Genomic DNA, 24,542 nt, shown 5'->3' with positions numbered 1-24,542 from the left:
AAAGTACCCTTAAGAGGCATATATGGGAACCAAACCTATATCCTGTATAATGGACATGTGCTCATCCAAGTCTAATAAAAACTTAATGGTTATGATCTCACCATGGACCCATATGTAATAACTATCTTATGGTGACATGTATAACATAAATTAGGTAAACGTTATGCAATTATATAGTACAAAAAGCACTGTGAACATGGTAGAATCATTTGAAAGGGCCTCCCTACCTCAAATACTAGCTTAACTAAGCATTGGATTAAAACAGTATAAATAGATTTTGTTTTATTAAGAATACTAGAACAAAAGATAAAAAAATAAATAACGAAAATGTAAAAAAAGTTTATGAAATAGCTGTAAGATGGGGCATTCCAGTTTGTAGTATTCGATATCCCTGTTCACACTATGATGGAAGAATGATAGTGGCCAGTTGCTGTCATCCCTCTTATCCAACCTTATAGTTTGTCTAAAATTGTTTGTCCTGTGGACGGAGACAACGGACAAAATAACGTTTTTTGTCTATGGTGAAAAATTGGACAGCAACGGATCAGTCGCTGTCCGTTGTTTGGCAGAATAGAAGCCTATGGACGCAGGATCCGTCGTAATCCATCAACTGACGGAATCCGGCGGTGGACTACGTTTTTTTTAACTGAGCATGCTCCAATTTATCTTATTTAGTATCAAATAACCAGTCAGGTGGATCCGTCGAAAAACAGATCCGTCACATCAGTTTTTCCACAATCAACGATGGATCCGTCGATCCGTCAAGCCGACGGATTGTTACTGACGGCATAAAAGGGATGTATGAAAGGGGCCTAAGACTCTCATTCTGCTTACTCTGAAGCTCTCAAGACTTTTCTCATGCTGCATCAGTTCTGTGGAATGCAATATCCCAGATAATCATTTCAATTCTTCATTAGTTCACAATTTTACATATGCCCTAATAATGTATCTATTACCTGATTCTTCTATATTCACACCCTTTTCCATATTATGCCTCAGTACCTAATCCTTTCACTCAACAGTACCCTCCACACTTCTTGTACCCTAATGAACTTTATATCTGCGCATACATATGGTAGATACAGGCTGGTGACTGGCTCATGCAGACATATATGTACTAACTAGTGTTGAGTGAGCACTACTATGCTCGGGTGCTCGGTACTCATAACGAGCAGTTGGATGCTCAAATGGGCGCGACTTGAGTACCCGAGTATATTGATGAGTAAGCATGCTCAGAACAGCTCATTATTTGATCAAGCATCGGGGTGCTCGGGTACTCGCAGAACTTGGCCGAGTATTGCAGGTGCTCTGATATTTCATCCATGAAACAACAATCTCAATACACAGGCTTGCATCACTGCATGATGTGTGCAGGCACCCCAGGAAGAGCTATTCACAGTCTCTGAATGGCTCTCATTGGGTATAAAGCAACATTTTCATGTGTAGTGTGTCAAAAAGAAAAGGTCCTGCCCTCCCTTCTCTGAAAACACTCTGTTTATGGCTGGCTGTATGTGGGCAGAGAGCCGAACTGCCCAACTACTGACTTCCATTACACTCATTATTCGAGTTGAGCACCTTCAGAGTGTCTAACCTGCTTGACTCGAGGACCGAACGCTCAAGCATTTTAGTGCTTGCCCATCTCTAACTGAGTATAATAGAAGTCAATGGGGAACTTGAACATTTTTACGGGAAATCTTCAGGAAAAATGCTGGAGTTCTCAATTTGCTTCCATTATACTTGGTAAATAAGTCACACCCATTCGAGCATCCAACAGTTCTTAACGAGTACCGAGCACCCGAGCATGGTATCACTACAACTAAACACCATGTGTTTTATAACAGATGGCTGGACTATTGTGCAAAACAAGAAATTTTTTTTTTCACATCTTCCCAAATTTCTTATCAATTTTTTCCTTTGTAATGTCTGATATTGTTTGTATATGTACTCTCTGAATTATAATATGTTAGTTTCCTAAATTAATTGCTTACGGTTTGTTAATATATTTATTTTATTTGGTCATTCGGGTTATTTTCAGTTATGTGAAAAGTGTGAAAAGTGACATAGCAGGAATAGGGTTAATCTATTGATTTACACTAAATGTGCCAGCTACTTTTCTTAAACGATTTGCTGGTTTAAACGTGAAATCAGATGTCAGCTAAAAGGATGCAATGTGTAGGTGTAAAAGGCGTTAGGTTCTTCTAGACGATAGCAAGCAATCGCTTTTAGCATCAAAGTTTAACTCACCAATGAAATATATATATATATATATATATATATATATATATATACACACAGATATAAATCGCTTTGTTTACCACAGTACAAGAAGAAACATTTACTGGGTTTAACCTAGTCAGTGCTAAAGCATTCGCACACGCCTCTTCCATTGCGAGTAGTGGCATCCATCTGACAAGGGGTTAAATAGCTCAGCTAGAAAGACAGCCAACCGGGGGATGCTTTCCCCATTCTTATGATAATCGGTACACCTAACACTACAATCAGAAGTGAAACTTGCTAATATCCAGCAGAAGTGGCACACTGTAGGCAGCTAGAGCTGTGTGTGATGGCACAAAGATAGTCTCCACTGCTAGGAGTCTAGCTGGGAAGGCAATGCACTCTGCCCATGAATAAAGGCGAGCAGCTTTTCAGCACGGGGATATCAGATCGGTTGCTTAATACAAATTGGGAAAGGCTGTCTGGCTGGCAGCTTTAAAAAGAGAGGAGCTATCTCAATTTCTCTCACTTAATCTTGGCTGCACGTCAGGAGCTGTGCAGCAGTGCAGCAGAAAGGGAAAGCAGCAGACCCTCTACCAGCACACACTTCCCCTATGCTACTATAGCTCAGCGATTTTCCGAGCTGGATTATCTATTGATTGCCTTCCCTCCCCCTTCATCCCTTCCAGGCTCACCGGGATGTACATATGCGTTTGGATTTCTCAAGGATTCTCCCCCCTCTAACATGGATGTCCCACCATTCCTTGCAGTTGAAGGTTGCTCCTTGGTGCAGTGAATGAAGAACATGCAGGGATTGCTAATGGGTTTGGGAAGCGGATCCTCCTCGCTCATGTTGTCTCTGACCATGCCGTGATCGTGTCTGAGGGCCATCAGTCTATGTCCTCTCATTCTTCTCACCCTACCGGGGAACCTGACACTCTCTAGTGGGAAGGAACCGTGCGGATATACAGTGGAACCATGAAGATTCCATGCCCTCTTCTAACTCATCCATTCTTCAGGTGCACCCTAAGATTCGTCGCCTGCTTGCTTTGGATTGGGTATACTCAAGGGACCACACACGTTCTACGGTTTGGTAAGATTGCCTTTTACTTTGCTATGGATTGAATGTAGTAAACCCAGTGAAAACAATCCCCAGATGTCTGCTAGGTGGGATTATTGCAGCCAGGTCTTTCTCGTTCACAATGAAAACACACTAATCTATCTCTGGTGTCTGCAGAAATGGATTATTGTCACTGAAGCCCAATGAATGGGACACTGACAGCTCTGTGATAATGAGGGATAGAATGGGAATGTGTCATTGTAGCTTAAGCTGGATTCATTTAGGAGCCTCTAATCGGGGTGTATTGTTATATGTTAGTCATCCAGTCATGTGGGAAGTGTGTAGTAAATGGAAATGTAGTCAACAGTCTCGTAAATACGTCAAAGATTATTTCTAGAGCCCCCCGTAAGCCCCTAACTCTTCACAGGAGATGTTTATTGGGAGCAGGTTCCTTCAACAAGCCAATGAATGCCTTAATAGCTCTGAGAGTAAGTTAGTCTTTCACTGATCGAGACATGTGGGCAGAAGCAAAAAAGTAAAAGCTAGTCTGGGATATTTCCAGGATGTTTTCAATAATGTGTAGTAAAGTCCAACCAATAGTTGTAGATGTATCTATGATCTTCAGAGCCATCAAACACAGAAGATGTTAAACTTTGTCTAAGTGGTTAAAGTGCTGGCAGAACAGACTAGACATCACAAGTGAAGTCACCGACATAGTCCATTCATTGATATATGGGAAAGCAGGACATCACTTAGTGCTTTAAGACTCTGAGTTTGAAGGGGCAGGTAGCCATTCATTGCAATGGCAATTATTGATATCAGCAGATGACATATAAGCAGCTTGATGAATTCAAAATCATTCTCCGGGTTCCAAAATGTGTGTTGTTCCTGCCACCATCTGGTTCTAAGGTGATGCTTGAGGCACGTTACTAATAGCAACCATCTCTGAAAGTGCTTGTTTCTTTGGAGCAGACACACACGATCATATATCACCTGCATGAACAGAACCCGCTTATTACAAAAGGAGCCATGCTTCAGCCTGGGTAATGATGATACAATGACATGCAACACAATTCACATAATGTCACTCAGGCATTAAATCAATCACATGCACCAGTACAGTCTCAACTCCTCAACACCCTAAGGTAAAGTCCTACCTATGAGAAATTATGGAAAAATCCTTCATAAATAACATACAAAGTACAGCCAAGAGCAACAACAAGTATCGATGAAATAGTAAGTCATGATGGCAATAAGACATTAGGATGTATTGTCACACCTACAATGTGCAGGGATGGCCAGGGAGGGAAAGCTGAATGGATGGATGGATGCAAGTGGTAGTGATGTGAACCTTGCCTAGCACCACACCAGGGAACATTTATTCTCTGATAGAACTGCTTAGAGGAGATTTCCCTTCCACTCTGCCATGTATCTTGACCATGACAGATGGTTTGCGGATGTGACTGAGGCACCCTGGTACCATGTTTTCCCACATCAGTGCCCTTTTTGCAGAACAAAAGATGATTCAATGCATTCCTCCTTTTCTTTTTACAGAACATTTAACAATATTAATAACAAAAGTAATTCGCAGTCCTGTGCTCCCTTCTGCCTGGCTGAGGTCAAGAGTTGTCTGAAGAGAGTCTTCAAAGGACAACTAGCCGCTGATTTTCTGCCTCAGCCTGCAGCACTATGGCAACAGGCGAGTCCTTAAACAATTGCTCGGATTTAGCAGCTTCTGTGCAAGATACTGTACTCTCCTACCATGGCTTTACTAACTGAACAAGACAGGGTGACCTGCTGCTGGCTTCTGTTATGAAGTCTGTGGCTTACGATCACCACAGGATGGATGGATAGATGGATGGATGGATGGATGGATGAATAGATGGATGATAGGAGGAAAAATGTATAGATGGGTCTATGGAAGGATGGATGAATGAATGGATAGAAGGATGGATGTGTGAATGGATGGATGGATGGATGGATCGATGAATAGATGGGTCTATAGAAGGATGGATGAATGAATGAATGGATGTAAGAATGAAAGGATGGATGTGTGGATGGATGGATGAATAGATGGGTGGATAGATGGATGAATGAATGGAGGGATGAATGGATGGATAGATGTGGCACATTTTAGATATTTATAAATCACATGTATATATACTGTATAAACACATAACATCTGCACTTAAAAAAATAAAAAAAATATATATATATCTATATATATATACATGTATGTATATATATATGTGTATATATATATAAATATATATGTAACAAATACGTCCAATATGTTTTTACAAATGCACAAACTCATCACTACTCATGATCACTACTAAATTCGCAACACATAGATGTGTTAAAGTTTCCTCTGAAAATCTTTTGTACTATAATGAAGGCATTTAAAGAATCATACACAATCTATATGGCACACCACTTAAGAAAAAAAAATATTTCCTATCTTAATAATGCTGACTGTTTACAGAAAACATATATATTTACATTTTCAATAACATAAGAGGCAGAACGTTGAAATGCAAAATTCAGTGCTACCTAACAAGCTAATCCTTTACAGCTGCTTTATTTTTCCCATATGCTATTAGTCACAGATTCAGTACTTTGCCGATGCCAGTCTGTTTGCAACGTGGTGTCAGTCGTGCATGCGAGCCAAGAAAATCATAAAATGTTATTCTCATAAGGCAGGAGTATTACTGGCATGGGTTATAGCTCTTAGTATTTTATTTTTTCAACCATCAACTCATCACAATAATAACTCTGTTGGGATATTACTTTACCAGTCAAATGCAACTGATACAAATCTGAACATTAGTTAAAAATGTAGCAAATGAATGAAGAAAAGTCTATATAATAACTCTATCATCCCTCTATCTATCCCTCTATCTATTCCTCTATCTATCCATCTATCTATTATCTACCTATCTATCTATCTATCTATCTATCTATCTATCCCTCTATCTATTCCTCTATCTATCTATCTATTATCTACCTATCTATCTATCTATATATTTATCTATCTATCCATATATCCACTATCTATCTATCTATTCTTCTATCTATCTATCATCTATCTATCTATAATAGAAAAATTGGAGCAGCACTTAGAAATATGAACATGGGTGCAAGGCCCCCCAACAAACCATAAATCCACTAGCAAATAATGAATGAATGAATTAATTAAATTAATTATTTATTAATTAATAAAGAAAGGTCTATCTATCTATTATCTATCTACAATATCCATCTATATCTATATCTATCTATCTATCTTTATATATCTATCTATATCTCTACCTATTATCCATATATCTATTAGCTCTCTGTCTATTATCTATCTATCTATCTATTATCTATCTATCTATCTATCTATCCCTCTATCTATTTATCTATCTATCTATCTGTCTGTCTATTATCTATCTATCTATCTATCTATCTGTCTATCTACAGTATCTATCTATCTATCTATCTATCTATCTATCTATCTATGTATCTGTCTATCTACAGTATCTTTCTATCTCTGTCTATCTCCCTATGTATCTACCTATCTTTCCTCGACTGCTTGCCTCCCCGTCAATCTAGCTTGAGAGATTTACTTATGTTTTGGTTAATATATAGATTCTTTAACTTACTCATTTCAAAGAAGGACATAAAAAGAAGTCAATGACAGCTGAAACAAGACACAACTTGTTTATATCATAAATGTGATACTATCAATTCTGCAGTTGCTACAGACCTGATTTGTTGCTGTAATTTCCTCTAATGGTTAATAATATAGCTACACAAAGACCACTAACACATCTTCTTTGACTGCCTTTATATGTAATTCATGAACAATAATGTTCCTGACTGATAGTTATTGCGGGTAATGCGGCACGACATTTTCTGAATGCCGGCTTTTATTCATTGTTCTGTGGCCAATTGTGCACTCCTTCAGCAGTAAACCCACCATGGTACTCACAGAATATTTGGGAATACTACACAGTTTATTAAATTGATTTCTACAGTATTTGAATTTTTAGCACAAGTGAATATTTTTGAGCATTTTTTTATATATACCCTTCAGAAAACCATGGATTCCATTCAGTATCTATCTATCTATTTAACTATCTATCTATTATCTATCTATTCCTCTATCTATCTATCTCTGTCCATCTATATATCTATTATCTCTATCTATTGATCAATATATCTATTATCTATCGATCATCCCTCTTTCTATTCAAAATTCTCAGATCATACATGGAATTTAGTCGCTTCACTCTACTATCAAAGTAGATGTCCATCATTTCATCAAGGTTATATCAACCTGGACATCACTGATAATGAACCAAAAGACAGTTCATGTTCATCATCATCTCAAGAACTTTCAAGCACAGGAAAAACCTTGGAAAGAACGTGAGGTTGAATACCCCTTGAAGGGAAGGGTTGAGGAGCAGTTTTATTGACTGGTCCAGATTAAACACTGGAGAGAAAGATTTCAATTTGATAACGTCACATCCCTTCCTGTTTTTCTTTGCTTTTTTCTACTGACAATTTTGTAAGGTAATTAAATTGGCTGATTGAAGTCACAGTGGTCATGGGGCGATAAAGACTATTTGGATTTAATGGAATTTAAAAACAACAGTGAACAGCATACAAGTCTTACAGACCAAGAATTTTAATGGCCCATTCAGGTGCTGACTAAATAGAACAAGCTGAACAAGTTTAATTGAAAGGGCAAACCGGATTAGCTGTATACAATCTTTATAGCTGCAGATAGGGGAATTAAAATTATTATCCCTTTAAAAGACTCATTATTACATTATCAAGATTTAATGTAGGTTAAGTAAGCTTCCTTCAGCTCAGAGTTTCTAGAACAGAAGGGATTTAATAACAACAACTAAGGCACAATGATACAAAAGAATCAGGTAGCATTAATGTAACTCAATTAGGTGTTCCTTCATTCTGGAAAAGCAGTTGTTATAGCAGAGACAATGAAAGGGGAGACTGGGGCTATGCTAGCAGACATATGCTTTATTGACCATTCATTGTCATTATCATAAGACCCACGCTTTCCAGGTTTACCTTGCCGTACAGAAGATACATGAATAGAGCTTCTTATTCCTCATGCTAAATTTTGACCTCTTCTTCTAAATCACATGTGTGATTAAATTGTTATTTTTTTTAAAGAGCAATACTATCTGCAGATATGCCATCAGTTGAGCATAACACATAGTGGTATTATTCTTTGTTGGACCAGCACTGTGTGTATATTAGTCTTCTCAACTATAGACCTAAAGTTCCCATTTGTTATTCTCCAGCGTCATATTTTGAATATTGAATATCCTATTAGTAAGTCTGTGATATTTATCTAGTCCTGGAAATGTTTATATTATTTTTTAAAGCTATTGTTTATTGTAAGATCATTTTGTGGTTCGGTATATATTATGTCTTGTAAGACAAGCTCTGTATGTTTCATAGCATGTACTGCAATTTAAGGGTGGCATGCAAGCAACATGCCCAATGGTGACCTACTCATCTACTCATCTTTAATATTGATACAGCATCTTGGATTTCTTGGATTTTACCACTTAGTGGCATATATATATATATATATATATATATATATATATATATATATATATATATATATATATATATACACAAAGAGAGATGACTGTCATACAATCATCTCTATATGACATATAGCACTGGCCAAAAATAATCACACTCTGTGCCGAAGGATACTTATGGTGCCCATGACACTAGTATGTATATGTATATATGTATGAGTATATATATGTCCATAGTATGCAGTATATATATATATATATATATATATATATATATATATATATATATATATATATATATATATATATATATACAGAGAGGGAGAAAATGAGAGAAACAAACCACTGTGAAACATACGAGTACGTGGCACTGACAAATATTCACATTCTTTCTGAAAAGATAGCATGCCCATGACACAGAACATGTATGTGTGTATACAGGGATATATATATATATAAAATACATTTTTATATGTATATGTTATATATATATATATATATATATATATGTGTATATATATATATATGTATATATATATATCTGCACACACATTTATGTATATATGTATATGTAAACATATATATGTCCCTTTAGTGTACAGAAATCACATGCTAGTGGTGAAAACTGGTATTTTCCGGCTAAACATGTCAGTCCTCGGATTTTTTAGTCTTTGTTGTCTCTATTATCTGCAGTTCCAATAGTTTATTTTTTTTATAAAAGCATTTGTTGCAATGGATACTACTATCAGTGATAATTCCTTCTCTCAGGGTGAGGTTGCCATGTGATGTCACCTGCTTGCCATTTACAAAAGAAGTCAAAAGTTTAATGTGCAAAATGTACAATGATGAAGAACAAAAGCCAAGCTGCATGGCGTCTGGCAGAAAAGCCTCCAGATATCTTAAGACACATATTACTCAGTGGGACCAGTAGCTGTCCCATTCATCACTTCAGTTTTTCCAGACACTGTATTTTCCGCAGTTAATAAGCACAGCTAATTTTTGTGAAGTATACAAAATCACCTCTGAATAAATTAAAAGTGGGCTGTCAGGTGGTTAGTGGGTGATGGGTATTGTAATCTACTAAGCGTGTTGTTGACTGAAATATGGCAGGACTATCAATCTACAGACTGGCCTCTTATCATCTTAAACTATCCACTTTTAGCCTGGAAACCTTTTTCTCATTACTTAGGAGAGACCTCTGGGAGTTGTCAGGTCTCAAAACATTATCTTGAATCATTACTAAAAAAGCCCATTTGGGGCTATTAACTGGATTTTACTTTAGCATGTCAATATGGTCTATGTATAACGACTACATGGCAAAATGGAAATACGAAATGGCAGGTGATAATGCCTGAAGTATCACCAAGGCTTCTGTAGCAGAGTGTTTCACCAGACTTCTGTTTTCGCATGTTGTGCATTTTTTCCTCATTATGCCTAACATATATGCTTATGAAACCTACTAGGAACATTTCTAGAAAGCTTTTATTTATATTAAACATTTTGGTCTTAAGCTTCGCAGCCTAAAGCATTCTAATGCCAAAACTGATCCCATAGTTGACTATGGGATTGTATTCGAGATCGGACCCCTTAGTCCTAGGATGTTATGGAAGCCACATCAAAAAAGGTTTCATTTTTTATGACTTTTGTCCGGCTCAGGTGTAAAATACGTGGTCAAGCAAAACTGAATCTCAACCTTAAAAAGGATATCCCTTATAAGCAGGCCCTATGCCTTAGGGCTCACTCACATGAGTGTATAACATAAACGAGGACTATCCAATGGATATCTCTTGGACCAATGTTATTCTATGGGGAACTGTCAACCAGAGCTTTTTTTCTCAAGCCTAGTCATCATGAAATGCGTTTGAGAGCGCATATCAGATGGTGCAAACCCATTCAAGTCTCTGAATGTGTGCAAAATATTGGACTGCATTAGATATCATACGTATGCAGTCTGATTTACACCAACCGAGACAATGGAGAAGATGAAGAAATTAATTTCTCCATCTTCTCCTTAAGCCTGCTTTACACGTTGCAATTTCGCATACGATATCGTATGCGATTTGCAACGCCACCATCGTATGTTTGGCACGTTCAATTTGTTGAACGTGCTGCACAAACGATTAACCATTGTCACACGTACTTACCTTCCATACGACCTCATTGTGGGCGGCGAACGTCCACTTCCTGGAGCGGGAGGGACGTTCGGCGTCACATCGACGTCACGCGGCAGCCAGCCAATAGAAGCGGAGGGGCGGAGCTGAGCGGCACATAAACATCCCGCCCACCTCCTTCCTTCCGCATTGTGGGCCGGGAGCCGCAGGACGCAGGCAAAATCTGTTCATCGTTCCCGGAGTGTCACACACTGCGATGTGCGCTACCCCGGGTACGATGAACAATCTGACGTGCAATTCTAGAGACAGGTACGATGTGTATGCAATGAACGTTTTAACGTTCAATCGCAATCGCACGTACCTGTTACACACTGTAATGTAACTTACAGTGCCGGATGTGCGTCACTTACAACGTGACCCCGCCGACACATTGTAAGATACATTGCAGCGTGTAAAGCAGGCTTTACAATGTGCTCCAATTCTCACTTTGAATGAATCGCATCACACCATTCTGAGACTCTGATTAGGATTGAGTGTCACTAGCATAATTGGGCCTAGAGAATATAAAGCCATGGGACCCCAGTTTCTGACAGTTCTCAGCTGAGCACTTGTCTGTCCCACATCTAGTCATTATAACTTTTATATATGTACTCCCAGCTCAGCTAATTAAATGAGCTTCTCATTTGTGCAAAAGGACTAAGAAGCTGCCACACCCTTAGAAGCAGACATTTTCCTGTAGATATGTTTAAAAAAATCAGGCATGTTGAAATCCGGGGGGGCTATACTTCTCTGTTTAGGCCTAGGACAAACACCGAGAAAAATGGTGTGAGTGGAATGAGATAAAAATTCGCATTCCACTCAGACCAAGATTACTTTATGGAGCAGCTCCCATGAGCGATTATTTTCCCGGTCCTAATCGGGCCGAGAAAACACTCAGAGCATGAAGCGAGTGGAACGCGATCCTGTTCCACTCACATCCATGCAAGTCTATGGGGAGGGAGAAACATTGCACTGCTCTCGCATTACACCGGTGTAATGCGAGTGCAGTGCGAGAATCACAATTGCTGGCTACGGAGGAGAGAGGGAGATAAATCCCTCCCCTCTGCAGCGCTGGCCTGCCTCCCGCAGCTGTGGTCTGATTGCACGATTGGACCACATTCGCAATGACCCTTGCATGACACTTGGCTCCCGCTGTGCTGCGTGAGCCAAGTGTCATGTGAAGATCGCACATAATCCCGTGTGGCCCCGGCCTTACAAATATGCTGTCGGAAGAGAGTCAGGACACCCCCATTTATATTAAATGGTCATTCTGTCCCAATGATATTTGTATGTTTAGCTGATATTAATTTAGTGTATACAGGGACCTATAAAATGAAGATTTTTTTTTAAATGTCAAGAGATTCTGGCAGGTCTGTCTTCTTCATTTCTCCATTGCACTTGGAGTGATCACTGAAGAGGAAATGTGGTATTACATGATGCTCACTGAATGAATAGATAACTACATAATACAGTTTTGCACGGAGTCTGTCACAGTAGGATCTGCTTTCAGCAGTTGCTCTCTTCTCCGGTTCATACAGCATCCATATGTACTAATATTGTTAATAGAGGAAATTGCTCAGATTGGACAATCCTGATAATGCTTTACTGACTTCTGGAATACATAAAAAATCCTGAAACTTTTCTGAATTTTTCTGAGAACTGTTCTGGAATTTTGTTCTATAAAGATGTCTCATGTGTCATATTAATATATATTTGCTTGTATATTGAAATACACATTGTTTAAAGCTCCTAATATATGTAGATGTGCACACTGATCACTATATTAGATGTGTTATGATGCCTGTTTGAGCTTATTTATGTTCATTATGTTCACAGTTCTGGTTATTACGAGAAACAATAGAAATCAATTGAAAAATCTTGTTCATTGATCCACTGGAAAAAAAGGTTGTTGACCATTTCCCTTAGAGATCAAGAAAATTGAGGATTTATAATTGTATTTTCACAGGGTTCTAATTATTATTTTACATTATCAGCCATTTCAGGCTGCAAGAAGCTGATTGCAATGTAATTTAATGGGTTTACATGAAGGCCCGTGCGAGTACTAAGTCATCCACCTAGCTAAATCACAATATAATTTCAAATATATTGAACAGTGTTACCCTCTGGGAGGTTTTATACTCATTCCTGCTTTTTTATATCTACTAGGACTTGTACAAGGGAGAAGTGTAATGATTTGAAATAAAGTGAAGGATTAAACATGCTAACTGGTTATGTGCTAGACTCTGTCTTGTAAATCAAAAGTACAGTAGCTTTTTCAGGTCTATTTTACCAGAAATCTATATTTTGTTGAAATTAATAAAATCTTCATATTCTTACAGAATATATTTGGGACTTTTAAAAAAATTGTGCTTAAACACTAACAGTCGGGTAGTTGCTACCTAACTGCCTGTTGTGCACAACACAGTTCTTCACTGACATAGAATGGTCATAGATTGCTTCTGCCAGCAATACAGTGGCTTCATCAACAGAGTAGAGGCTTCTTTTCCACTCTGCTCGGTGGACGGGGCGGGACAGCCGGCATCATGGTAATTGATGACCAGTGTCAGGCCTCTGCTCTAGCTATTCTGATTTCATTTTGGGCATTTTGCCCTCTTCCAAGATGGTGTCCTATGCTTCATTCTTCTCCAGGTGTTTTTTTTTCTTTTTGCCTTTATGAACCCCAGTCCAGCCTTTAGTCCTTTGCTTGAGTATTCTGCCTGGTTTTCTGTTAGTAGTGGCATCTCAAGTTCCTCCAACTGCTCTTGCAATTCCATTGTGATGCTCCTGTTGTTGCTCATCAGAGGTTCTGCTATTTTCATCGCTTGCCTAGTGCTTCCAGCTCATGTTGCCTTGCCCCTTTGCTGCGGCTCTTGCTTGACCTACCTTTGCTGAGACATAAGCTGGTTTGCTTAAACAAGTGCTTTGTCACTTCCATGTTTGGATAGTTGCAGTAGCAAAGCCTAGGACTAATCTGGACTTTAGTAAACTGCTCTGTATCTGGTTCTCGACTTTTAGAGACTTCCTTACGGAGCTTTAAAGACTGCACTAGTAAATTGCATAATCCGGTTATGTTTTCAAGAGACTTTCCATAAAGGCTTCATTTGATATTTTCACTGTGTGTTGATGAACTGTTTTACTCTGCATGCAGCTTGTTATCACCATGTGCTATAATGCAGACTTGATCACCTATACACTAGGTTCAGTTGTGTCTTTGCTCTATGCAAAAAGATTCCTGAGATATCTCTTATAATTATTACAACCAGCTCCCTGCTTCCTAAAGCCCACTTTACACGTTGCAATTAGTTGTACAATCGCATTTGCGATGTTACACGCCCAGGTTGCATACGGGATCTATGAGATTTCACGTTGGTCGTTCATTTGCTGTCACACGAGCGTTAGTAGTCTATGTTAAATTGGTCAATTTTGTGTGCGATCCTTTAGATCATGTGCTCTGTGACGTATGCATTGAGCACCTTTTTTTTTTTTAATTTATTGACTTGCCAAGCGTGTGTAATGTGTAGGGATGCGTTTTTACTATGTCATCTGCCATTCAGCTCTGCTACATGGCCGCTAACAGCAGCCACAGACAGCCATGTAGCAGAGCTGAATGGCAGATGACAGCAGACACAGACAGAGCCGCACTGTCAGAATGAACTCGGGTGAACTTAACCCGACTTCATTGTCATGCTGCGGCTCTGTCTGTGTCGCGTCCTGATTAGCGGTCACCAGTGAAGACTCACCGGTGACCGCTAATCTCCTGAGTAACTGAAGTTAGCAGCCCTCTCTCATATACTCACCAATCCCCGATCCCCGGCGCTGCACGGCTTTCTCACTGCTCCGGCGGCTTTTACTGTTTTGAAAAAGCCGGCCGCCCATTAAACAATTTCGTATTCCCTGCTTTCCCCGCCCACCAGCGCCTATGATTGGTTACAGTGAGACACGCCCCCACTCTGAGTGACAGGTGTCACACTGCACCCAATCACAGCAGCCGGTGGGCGTGTCTATACTGTGTAGTGAAATAAATAATTAAATAATTAAAAAAAACGGCGTGCGGTTCCCCCCATTTTTAAAACCAGCCAGATAAAGCCATACGGCTGAAGGCTGGTATTCTCAGGATGGGGAGCTCCACGTTATGGGGAGCCCCCCACCCTAACAATATCAGCCAACAGCCGCCCAGAATTGCCGCATACATTATATGCGACAGTTCTGGGACTGTACCCGGCTCTTCCCGATTTACCCTGGTGCGTTGGCAAATCGGGGTAATAAGGAGTTATTGGCAGCCCATAGCTGCCAATAAGTCCTAGATTAATCATGTCAGGCGTCTATGAGACACCCTCCATGATTAATCTGTAAGTTACAGTAAATAAACACACACCCAAAAAAATCCTTTATTAGAAATAAAAACACACACATATACCCTGGTTCACCACTTTAATCAGCCCCAAAAAGCCCTCCTTGTCCGGCGTAATCCAGGATGATCCAGCGTCGCTTCCACCGCAGCTGCATGGAGGTGACCGGAGCCGCAGCAGACACAGCCGCTCCGGTCACCTCCACACAGCAAATGAACACAGCCGCGCGATCAGCTGCTGTCACTGAGGTTACCCGCGGCCACCGCTGCATCCACCGGTGGCTGCGGGTAACCTCAGTGACAGCAGCTGATCGCACGGCTGTCTTCATTTGCTGCATGGAGGTGACCGGAGCGGCTGTGTCTGCTGCGGCTCCGGTCACCTCCATGCAGCTGCGGTGGAAGCGACGCTGGATCATCCTGGATTACGCCGGACAAGGAGGGCTTTTTGGGGCTGATTAAAGTGGTGAACCAGGGTATATGTGTGTGTTTTTATTTCTAATAAAGGATTTTTTCGGGTGTGTGTTTATTTACTGTAACTTACAGATTAATCATGGAGGGTGTCTCATAGACGCCTGACATGATTAATCTAGGACTTATTGGCAGCTATGGGCTGCCAATAACTCCTTATTACCCCGATTTGCCAACGCACCAGGGTAAATCGGGAAGAGCCGGGTACAGTCCCAGAACTGTCGCATATAATGTATGCGGCAATTCTGGGCGGCTGTTGGCTGATATTGTTAGGGTGGGGGGCTCCCCATAACGTGGAGCTCCCCATCCTGAGAATACCAGCCTTCAGCCGTATGGCTTTATCTGGCTGGTTTTAAAAATGGGGGGAACCGCACGCCGTTTTTTTTAATTATTTAATTATTTATTTCACTACACAGTATAGACACGCCCACCGGCTGCTGTGATTGGGTGCAGTGTGACACCTGTCACTCAGAGTGGGGGCGTGTCTCACTGTAACCAATCATAGGCGCTGGTGGGCGGGGAAAGCAGGGAATACGAGATTGTTTAATGGGCGGCTGGCTTTTTCAAAACAGTAAAAGCCGCCGGAGCAGTGTGAATGCCGTGCAGCGCCAGGGATCGGGGATCGGTGAGTATATGAGAGAGGGGGATAGACTGACATGGACTGAGAGTGAGGGACAGAGATAGTGACGGACTGACAGAGATTAGTGCATGACAGACATTGTGAGGCGCTTCAGAACGCAGCTTTTCAGCTGCGCTCTGAAGCAGACCTTTTTTAAGCTGCGGTGCAGAGCGCACACCTGCGCACATAGCATCAGACAACAAAATCGTATGAGGGATGTCACACGTTACAATTGACTAGGTTCGTGCAACAAAACGCTCAATTCTAGAGAATGATACGATGTGTTTGCGATCAACGGTTTTGCGTTCAATCCTGATCGCATGTAGCTGTCACACGCAGATACCTCACAAACGATGCCGGATGTGCGTCACTTACAACTTGACCCCAACGAGGGATTGTGAGATATATTGAAGCGTGTGTAGCGGGCTTTACTTGGGACTCGGCTGTCAATCACCATGATGTTGGCTGTCCCACCCGTCTACAGTGCAGTGCAGATGAGAAGCCACTTCTCTGTTGACAAAACTACTGTATCACCGGCAAAAGTCGTCTGTGACCACTCTGTGTTGGTGAAGAAGAATGGCTCCGGGCACAAAAAGCAGATAGATTAAAACTACTGTTAATTCTTAGGCATTTTTTTTTTAAAGTCGCAGAAATACCCTTTAAGCTGATCATATCCTTATTCTTAAAGACTGCTTTTGTTAGCTATTAAAGCAAAATATATTTGAAATGTCATAAGTGTTTGTTAAGCATAAACCCTTACCCAATGTGACATTTAACATTGAGTTATTTGAAGACTGACATTTGCATGTAAAATGTGTGTACCCCATTGGTATTAAGCTGCCTACAAATTGTAATAAAACACTCAGGAAGCTCTAAGGCCCACTATACAGATTTGAGTTGTATCAGTCAAATCCTGCCAGTGTTGACAGCCTTGACAGACAGTCTACTCTGTATGGAGGCCACTTGATGGTCGGTGGTGATGTTAATCACACATGTCAAATTTTGGACTGCCGATCACATTGCTCCCCACCACTGGCCAACATGTCAGTCAGTGTCATTGTGAAATCAAACCTAGAAGCTCAGCCAAACCAGTGCTTCTGAATATGGGAGAGTTGGCTGGGATCTCTATCTGCATCATTCAGCTGACACCCATTTAATGTGTAAGGCGAAACATAGGGTTTTGAGTAACACACCTTGAAATCACATATCGTCCACAGTGAACATCATTAGAAAGTATCAATTTGGTGTAAAAAATATCACTTTACTAACAGATTTCTCAGCTCAGAAGAATGGACCATGCAAGTCCCTGCTCTGAGGAGTTCAGGATGGGCTCAGTTCACCTATGGTATAAAATGCTTTTCCTAACCATGTAACACTAAGGCCCTGTGCACACTTGCTGTTTTTTGCCGCAAATTTGCTGCATGTTTCACTGCAGAAAATGTTCATAACATCTCTGCAGTGATTCACCAGCAAATCCTATGGGGAAAAAAAATGCTGTGCGCACTATGCGGATTTTGACAGCTGCATGCTTTGCTGCGGGATTCCTGTAGCAAAAACACTTGCATGTCACTTCTTTTCCACAGGTAGCTGCAGGATTTCACTCCATTGACTTTAATGTAATCGTGACATCCCACAGGGAATAACGCAGCTAGCAAATTCTGTGCGGCTCATTGCGTTTTCCTGCGTTATTCTCTGCGGTATTTCGCGCTTTCGGGACATAATGTTCATCACTGCCTAAGTTTTGCAAGGAAGTGATGTCATTATAACAGGAAGGGGAAGCAGAGCAGAGAGTAAACATACACATATCAGACACAGACATATAGAAAACACACACATATCACACTCACACACAGACACAGACATATATAATACACATAGAAATCAAGCGTACATATAAAAAATAAAAAAACAAAAAAAAAAAACATGGGCTCCGCTGTATTTTTACCGTCGAGCCAAGGTAAACACACAGTGGAGGCCCGGTATTCTGAGGCTGAGGAGGGCGAGGGCCAGGGTTAATGCCCACCCCTCCCGCATCCGAGAACATCAGCCCGCAGCTTCACCGGGACTGTCGCATCCATTATGCGACAGTCCTGGAGTGTCCCCGACTCTTCCAGATTGCCGTGATGCGGTGGAAATACAGGTAATAAGGAGTTAAATGGCAGCGGATTGCTTCCATTTAAGGGGTGCTTCACACATAGCGAGATCGCTACCGAAATCGCTGCTACGTCACGGTTTTGGTGACGCAACAGTGACCTCATTAGCGATCTCGCTGTGTCTGACACTGAGCAGCGATCTGGCCCCTGCTGTGAGATCGCTGCTTGTTACACACAGCCCTGGTTCGTTTTCTTCAAAGGCGCTCTCCCGCTGTGACGCACACATCGCTGTGTGTGACAGCGAGAGAGCGACGAAATGAAGTGAGCAGAGAGCAGGAGCCGGCATCTGGCAGCTGCGGTAAGCTGTAACCAAGATAAAAATCGGGTAACCAAGGGAAGCCCTTTCCCTGGTTACCCGATATTTACCTTCGTTACCAGCCTCCGCCGCTCTCGCTGCCAGTGCCGGCTCCTGCTCTCTGCACATGTAGCTGCAATACACATTGGGTAATTAACCCGATGTGTACTGTAGCTAGGAGAGCAAGGAGCCAGCGCTAAGCAGTGTGCGCGGCTCCCTGCTCTCTGCACATGTAGCTGCAGTACACATCGGGTTAATTAACCCAATGTGTACTGTAGCTAGGAGAGCAAGAAGACAGCGCTAAGCAGTGTGCGCGGCTCCTTGCTCTCTGCACATGTAGCTGCAGTACACATCGGGTTAATTAACCCGATGTGTACTGTAGCTAGGAGAGCAAGGAGCCAGCGCTAAGCAGTGTGCGCGGCTCCCTGCTCTCTGCACATGTAGCTGCAGTACACATCGGGTTAATTAACCCGATGTGTCCTGTAGCTAGGAGAGCAAGGAGCCAGTGCTAAGCAGTGTGCGCGGCTCCCTGCTCTCTGCACATGTAGCACACGTTATGATCGCTGCTGCGTCGCTGTGTTTGACAGCTAAGCAGTGATCATAACAGCGACTTACAAGGTCGCTGTTACGTCACAGAAAATGGTGACGTAACAGCGATGTTGTTGTCACTGTCGCTATGTGTGAACCCAGCCTAAGTCCAGGCTTAATCATGGCAGCGTCTATGAGACAGCTTTCATGATTAACCCGTAAGTAAAGTGAATAAACACGCACACCGAAAAATCCTTTATTTTAAATAAAAAAGCAAAAAAGCCCCCTCTTTCACCCCTTTATTAGCCCCTCCCAACACACAGCTCCGGCGTAATCCACGCAGGTCTCACGACGTTTGCATCCAGCCGCGACTGACACACTGTACAGAATGCAGCCTCGTAACGAGCCTGCAGAGGTAACTACAGGTCATTTCTCACGCTCGGTAATGTGAAGACATCACCCCTCCTGAGAACTGCAATGTGTCCTCAAAGGAACTCTATCTATTGATTGATCTGTCCTCTATCTATTCATTATCTATCCCTCTATCTATCTATCCATCTATCTACCTATCTACCTATCCATTATCTATCTGTTTATCTATCTATCCCTCTATCTATCCATTATCTATCTGTCTGTCTATCTATCTATCCATTATCTATCTATCTATCTCTATATCTATCTCAGAAGGAAATGCCCTTTTTTTCCCCCCTCAATGTGCTTCATTGCATTAAATGCATTAAAACACATGTACCAACCTGCGGAAAAAACGCACGAAAACCGCACCAAAACGCATCAAAACGCATGCGGATTTCGGTGCATTTTTTTGCATTTTTTTTCTGCGGGTGTGGTAATCTTTCAGTGCCTGCGAAAGTTTCTTAAGAAAATTCCTTTTTCCAGGGCCTTAGAATGTTTTATTTTATTAACAACTGATCTTTAAGTTAGTTTACTCAGTTATTAAAAAGTTAGGACCGCTTCAACAGGAAACTGAAGGCAAGTTATCCAATAGGGTATTTCATATCTCCTATCCTCAAGAATAGAATTTATTTTTCAGAATACAGACAGATGATTAATAAGATTGAGTGACTGCCGCCAAGCTTCTTTGCCCTTTCTCAATAAAGTGCCATCTGAACATTTTACTCATCTGGTTGCTATGGAAATGTTAGTTAACAGCCACAGCCCTTCACATGGGTTTGTAAGGCAACCACTTATTACCAGATTAGCTCAGACATCCCATGTATCTGAGACTACCCTGGTTTTCAGCTTAACATCAAAGCTGATTGTGAACTTAGGGTAGAATCTATGCAAGGGTCATTAGCAGTACTTTTGCTAGAAAGCTGAGCCTTTTCGAAGGACTTTAGAAAGTGTTTTATGCACTTTTGCCAACCGATATTTAGAAAAGTCATCAATCTGGGGTTGTCAACGCTTATTAAATAAAAACGGCAACCTCAGTTTAGTACTAGCCAGGTTCTCTTTAAATCAGAATTTGTTTGGGTCAAAATCAGTTTCTTGTAAAGTATGTGTTTATATTTATATCTGACTTTTTTATATATTGTTTTTCTTACAAAAGGAGATATTTTAACTAAAGTAACTAAAAGTATTTGACTGGTCTGTACGATAAACTCATAACAAATAGTGATGAATGAGCACTATCATGTTCAGGTGCTCGGTACTCATAGCGAGTAGTGATGAGCGAGCACTACCATGCTCGGGTGCTCAGTACTTGAAAAGAGCAGTTTGCCTCTCAAATGGCTATACTCATGTATTGAGTATAAAAGAAGTCTTTGAGAAGATTTTACAGAAAAATGCTCTAGTTTCCCATTAACTTTTATTATACTCAATACCCAAGTTGTGTCCGTCTGAGCATCCAACCCGCTTGTTACGAGTGGTAATGCTCACTTTCCACTACTTGTTACGAGTACTGAGCACCTGAGCTTGGGAATGCTCGCTAACCACTACTCGTTACGCGTACCGAGCACCAGAGCATGGTAGTACTCACTCATCAATACTCATTACAAGTACCGAGCACCAGAGCATGGTAGGACTCACTCATCACTACTCATTACAAGTACCGAGCACCAGAACATGGTAATGCTCGCTCATCACTACTCGTTACAAGTACTGTGCACCCGAGCATGGTAGTGCTCGCTCATCACTCTACTTATATCATATCTAATAGTCTAGTGTTCATGGATGCCAATGTTCGGCATTAGTCATGGCCTTTGTTTAATATGTTTGTAAAGAGTCTTTTTCCAGAATATAATTTAAACAAAGTCAAATCTTGATGGGAACCGGAGTTAAGATGTAGATAGTGATGTATATGGTAATTATCACACTGAACAGGACATTGATATTGTCTCACTAGACCAACTAATCAAAAGAAAAGCCACAGATGCTGGCAGGTGGGCTTCTGTTGTAAAGGCTATTGTAAAAAAAATTGCAATAAACAATAGAATTAAGAAGCTCACTGTTCTTCAGAAGGATTCTATTGCAAAGTTGCTCATTTTCACTACCAATTTGCAATTTTAACAATTTATGATGTTCAAAAAACCCCTTTAACTAGACTCTGAGGAGTGTGATTTTGTAGATTTGCTTTCTACTTTACTTTATGTTGTCCTCCATTAATATTTATCAGCATGATCACTATTGCTTTAGTGTCCATGAGAATATCGTTATTATTATAATACTGTAAAATTACTATAGACTTTATTGTTTGCTAAATTATATACCTCTTATTCGGTTGACTATGGTATGAAAGCAAATCCTTCAAACACTTCTTCCGTGGGCTATACTGAAAACAGTTTTGAGGTTTCCTTTTCTGAAAATGGAATACCACTGCATTAGCCATTGAAAAAAAAACCCTGTAGAATCTTTTCTTAGAACTTTGCATGATATTTTTCCTCTGATGTTCCTCCTGGAAATGTATGAATAATGGACACCTAGGAAGTATCATTTTCCTTGTCAGTGGAGACTGCTCCTTCACACTGACACTGTCCACTCAGTGCTAGCCATGTCAGATCATTAAATATCAAAAATACCTTCAGATAAAAAATTCGTTAGAATTAAATAAATAAAGGGAATGATGGTGCAAATAGTATTAAAATTATTATTTTTATTCAACAATTAAAATAAATATTTTACAAATCCATATAAATATTAGGCAGGAAAAAATGTCCCATAAATTATAGCAGAGGTTTTACTAGGAAAATAAAGTGCATAATGCCAAGATCACTTAAAAAGTCAATCTCTAATATATGACAAAGTGCACAGTGCAAAATTGTATCTAAATCCTATGCCATATATAAATAAGGTTGTGGTATAATGATCCTATGTAAAAAGATTTTATCAATTATTTAATTTGCAAGGAAAATAATACCTTAAGTGATCTGTAAACGCTCCAAAATATACCGCAAAGCCCCGACACGTGTTTCAGCGATCCTTTCCTCAGGGGGTGTCAGATCATCTAGACCCAATGGTAGTTGCAAGTTTTAATTTCTACATTTCTGGGAAGAATCAGAAGAATGCAAGTATTTTCTTAAACAGGTCAATGGTAGTGATAGAACCTTTTTGAAAAAATATTTGCCTTTAGATTATGTAAAACAGTCGCGGAGTCTGAAAAGGTATTCTGCATGTGGAAATAGAAATATTTCTATACTGGGGTCCTGGGTTCAAATCCCACTAAGGACACTATCTGTAAGGAATTTGTATGTTCTCCCCTTGTTTGCGTGGGTTTCCTCCAGGTACTTCGGTTTCCTCCCACACTCCAAAAACATACTCACAGGGAACCTAAATTGTGAGCCCCGATGGGGACAGTGTTGCCAATGTATGTAAAGTGCTGTGGAATTAACAGGGCTATATAAATTAATAAATATTATTATTATTATTATTATTGGAAGTTTCAGATAAAAAATACTTCAACATATAATGATATTGTTCACTTTTGCAAATAGACAAGGCAATGTATATTAATGTGTGTCACTGGCACTTCTAACCCTGTCCACCAGCACTCAGCTCATAAGGTGGTCATGTACATTGCTTTACATCTTCAACACTAGGTGGCACTAGGACAATTGTCGAAGATACCAAACATTTCCTAACTGCAGACAATGCTTAAAAAACCTCACAAGAACCCCACAAATCAACTGGCACTACAATAATCCCATGTGATCTTTGATTACTTCTCGCAGCAATCACATGATATGTATATACATGATTTATGCAGCCAATACCTGGCCCTAGCAATTGACCTAAGGTATTGATCACTGCAGGGAAATAATCAAATCTCAGCATTGTGTCAAGCTAGGAATTAAATAGTTGAGTATATTTTTCATTGTTCTTAATCAAATTTTTCAATATATTCTTGATGAATTTGCTGCCCAGACAAAATTAAACTATGCCCAGTTGACAGGATTAATAATAAATAGCAAACTCATTCTTCCTCACCAATTGGCATCCACCTGGATCCAGTGCAGGGTGCTCATTGATCCTTACAAAGACAGGAAGCAGTGATGTCACCTCTTCACTAGGCGCTGGACTGCTGCAGCCAATAAAAGGATGCAGTAGTTGGACAAAGGGTGTATTGCTAACATCACTGCTTCAGTTCCCTTTGCAGATCCAGGTGGGGGCCAGTAGGCTAGTATGCCTAAGTTTAAATACTAATCATATATCACAACACGCAAGGAGACTAATTCAAAATAATGTAAAAATGTATTTATTCATATATAAGACGCACATGATAAAATTCAGATAATTTCCAAAATCCATGTGAAATAGAAAATACAGGCATTAAAAGGACTAAACCAAACCCACCCACACAGAGAGACGGGCAGGGAGCACCTCATATTTACTGTCTGCACTCAATGCATACAGGTCAAAAGTAGATATATAATCTCCATAGTAAAGACCATGCAGAAAGTAACACCAAATGGGTACACTAGAAATCTATATTCTGAATGCAAACACATCCCAAACGTAACACTTACCCATGGTGAAAAAACAGAGGTGTGCACTGCCAGCCAAACTTGGGTGGGGGAAGGAAACCCAGGTCCCGAACCAGAATGTCGCCTCAGCTTCCTTAGCGGGGCACGGGAGAGAAAATGTTAGTATGCCTAAGTTTGTTACTTTTATGAATTCTGGCAGC

At 40.4% G+C, this 24,542-nt stretch overlaps 1 protein-coding gene across 2 annotated transcripts in view; it reads left to right on the top strand.

Moving 5' to 3' along the window:
• The window catches only part of GRIK2 (glutamate ionotropic receptor kainate type subunit 2), a 1,450,753-nt gene that overhangs the window by 63,181 nt on the left and 1,363,030 nt on the right, over positions 1 to 24,542 (top strand). Inside the window, exon 2 of one of the 2 annotated variants that reach the window (XM_075340094.1) lies at positions 2,904 to 3,307. In XM_075340094.1, the coding sequence (XP_075196209.1) occupies positions 3,193 to 3,307 (115 nt within the window). In that variant the 5' untranslated portion in view covers positions 2,904 to 3,192. Of the gene's footprint in view, positions 1 to 2,500; positions 3,308 to 24,542 lie in introns of those variants that run through there. The other variant, XM_075340093.1, reaches the window with a different exon arrangement.

Source organism: Anomaloglossus baeobatrachus, chromosome 3 (assembly GCF_048569485.1).
Source record: "Anomaloglossus baeobatrachus isolate aAnoBae1 chromosome 3, aAnoBae1.hap1, whole genome shotgun sequence".
Taxonomy (NCBI): Eukaryota; Metazoa; Chordata; class Amphibia; order Anura; family Aromobatidae; genus Anomaloglossus; species Anomaloglossus baeobatrachus.
Note: the sequence above shows the minus strand (reverse complement) of the source record. Positions and strands in the feature narration are given on the sequence as shown.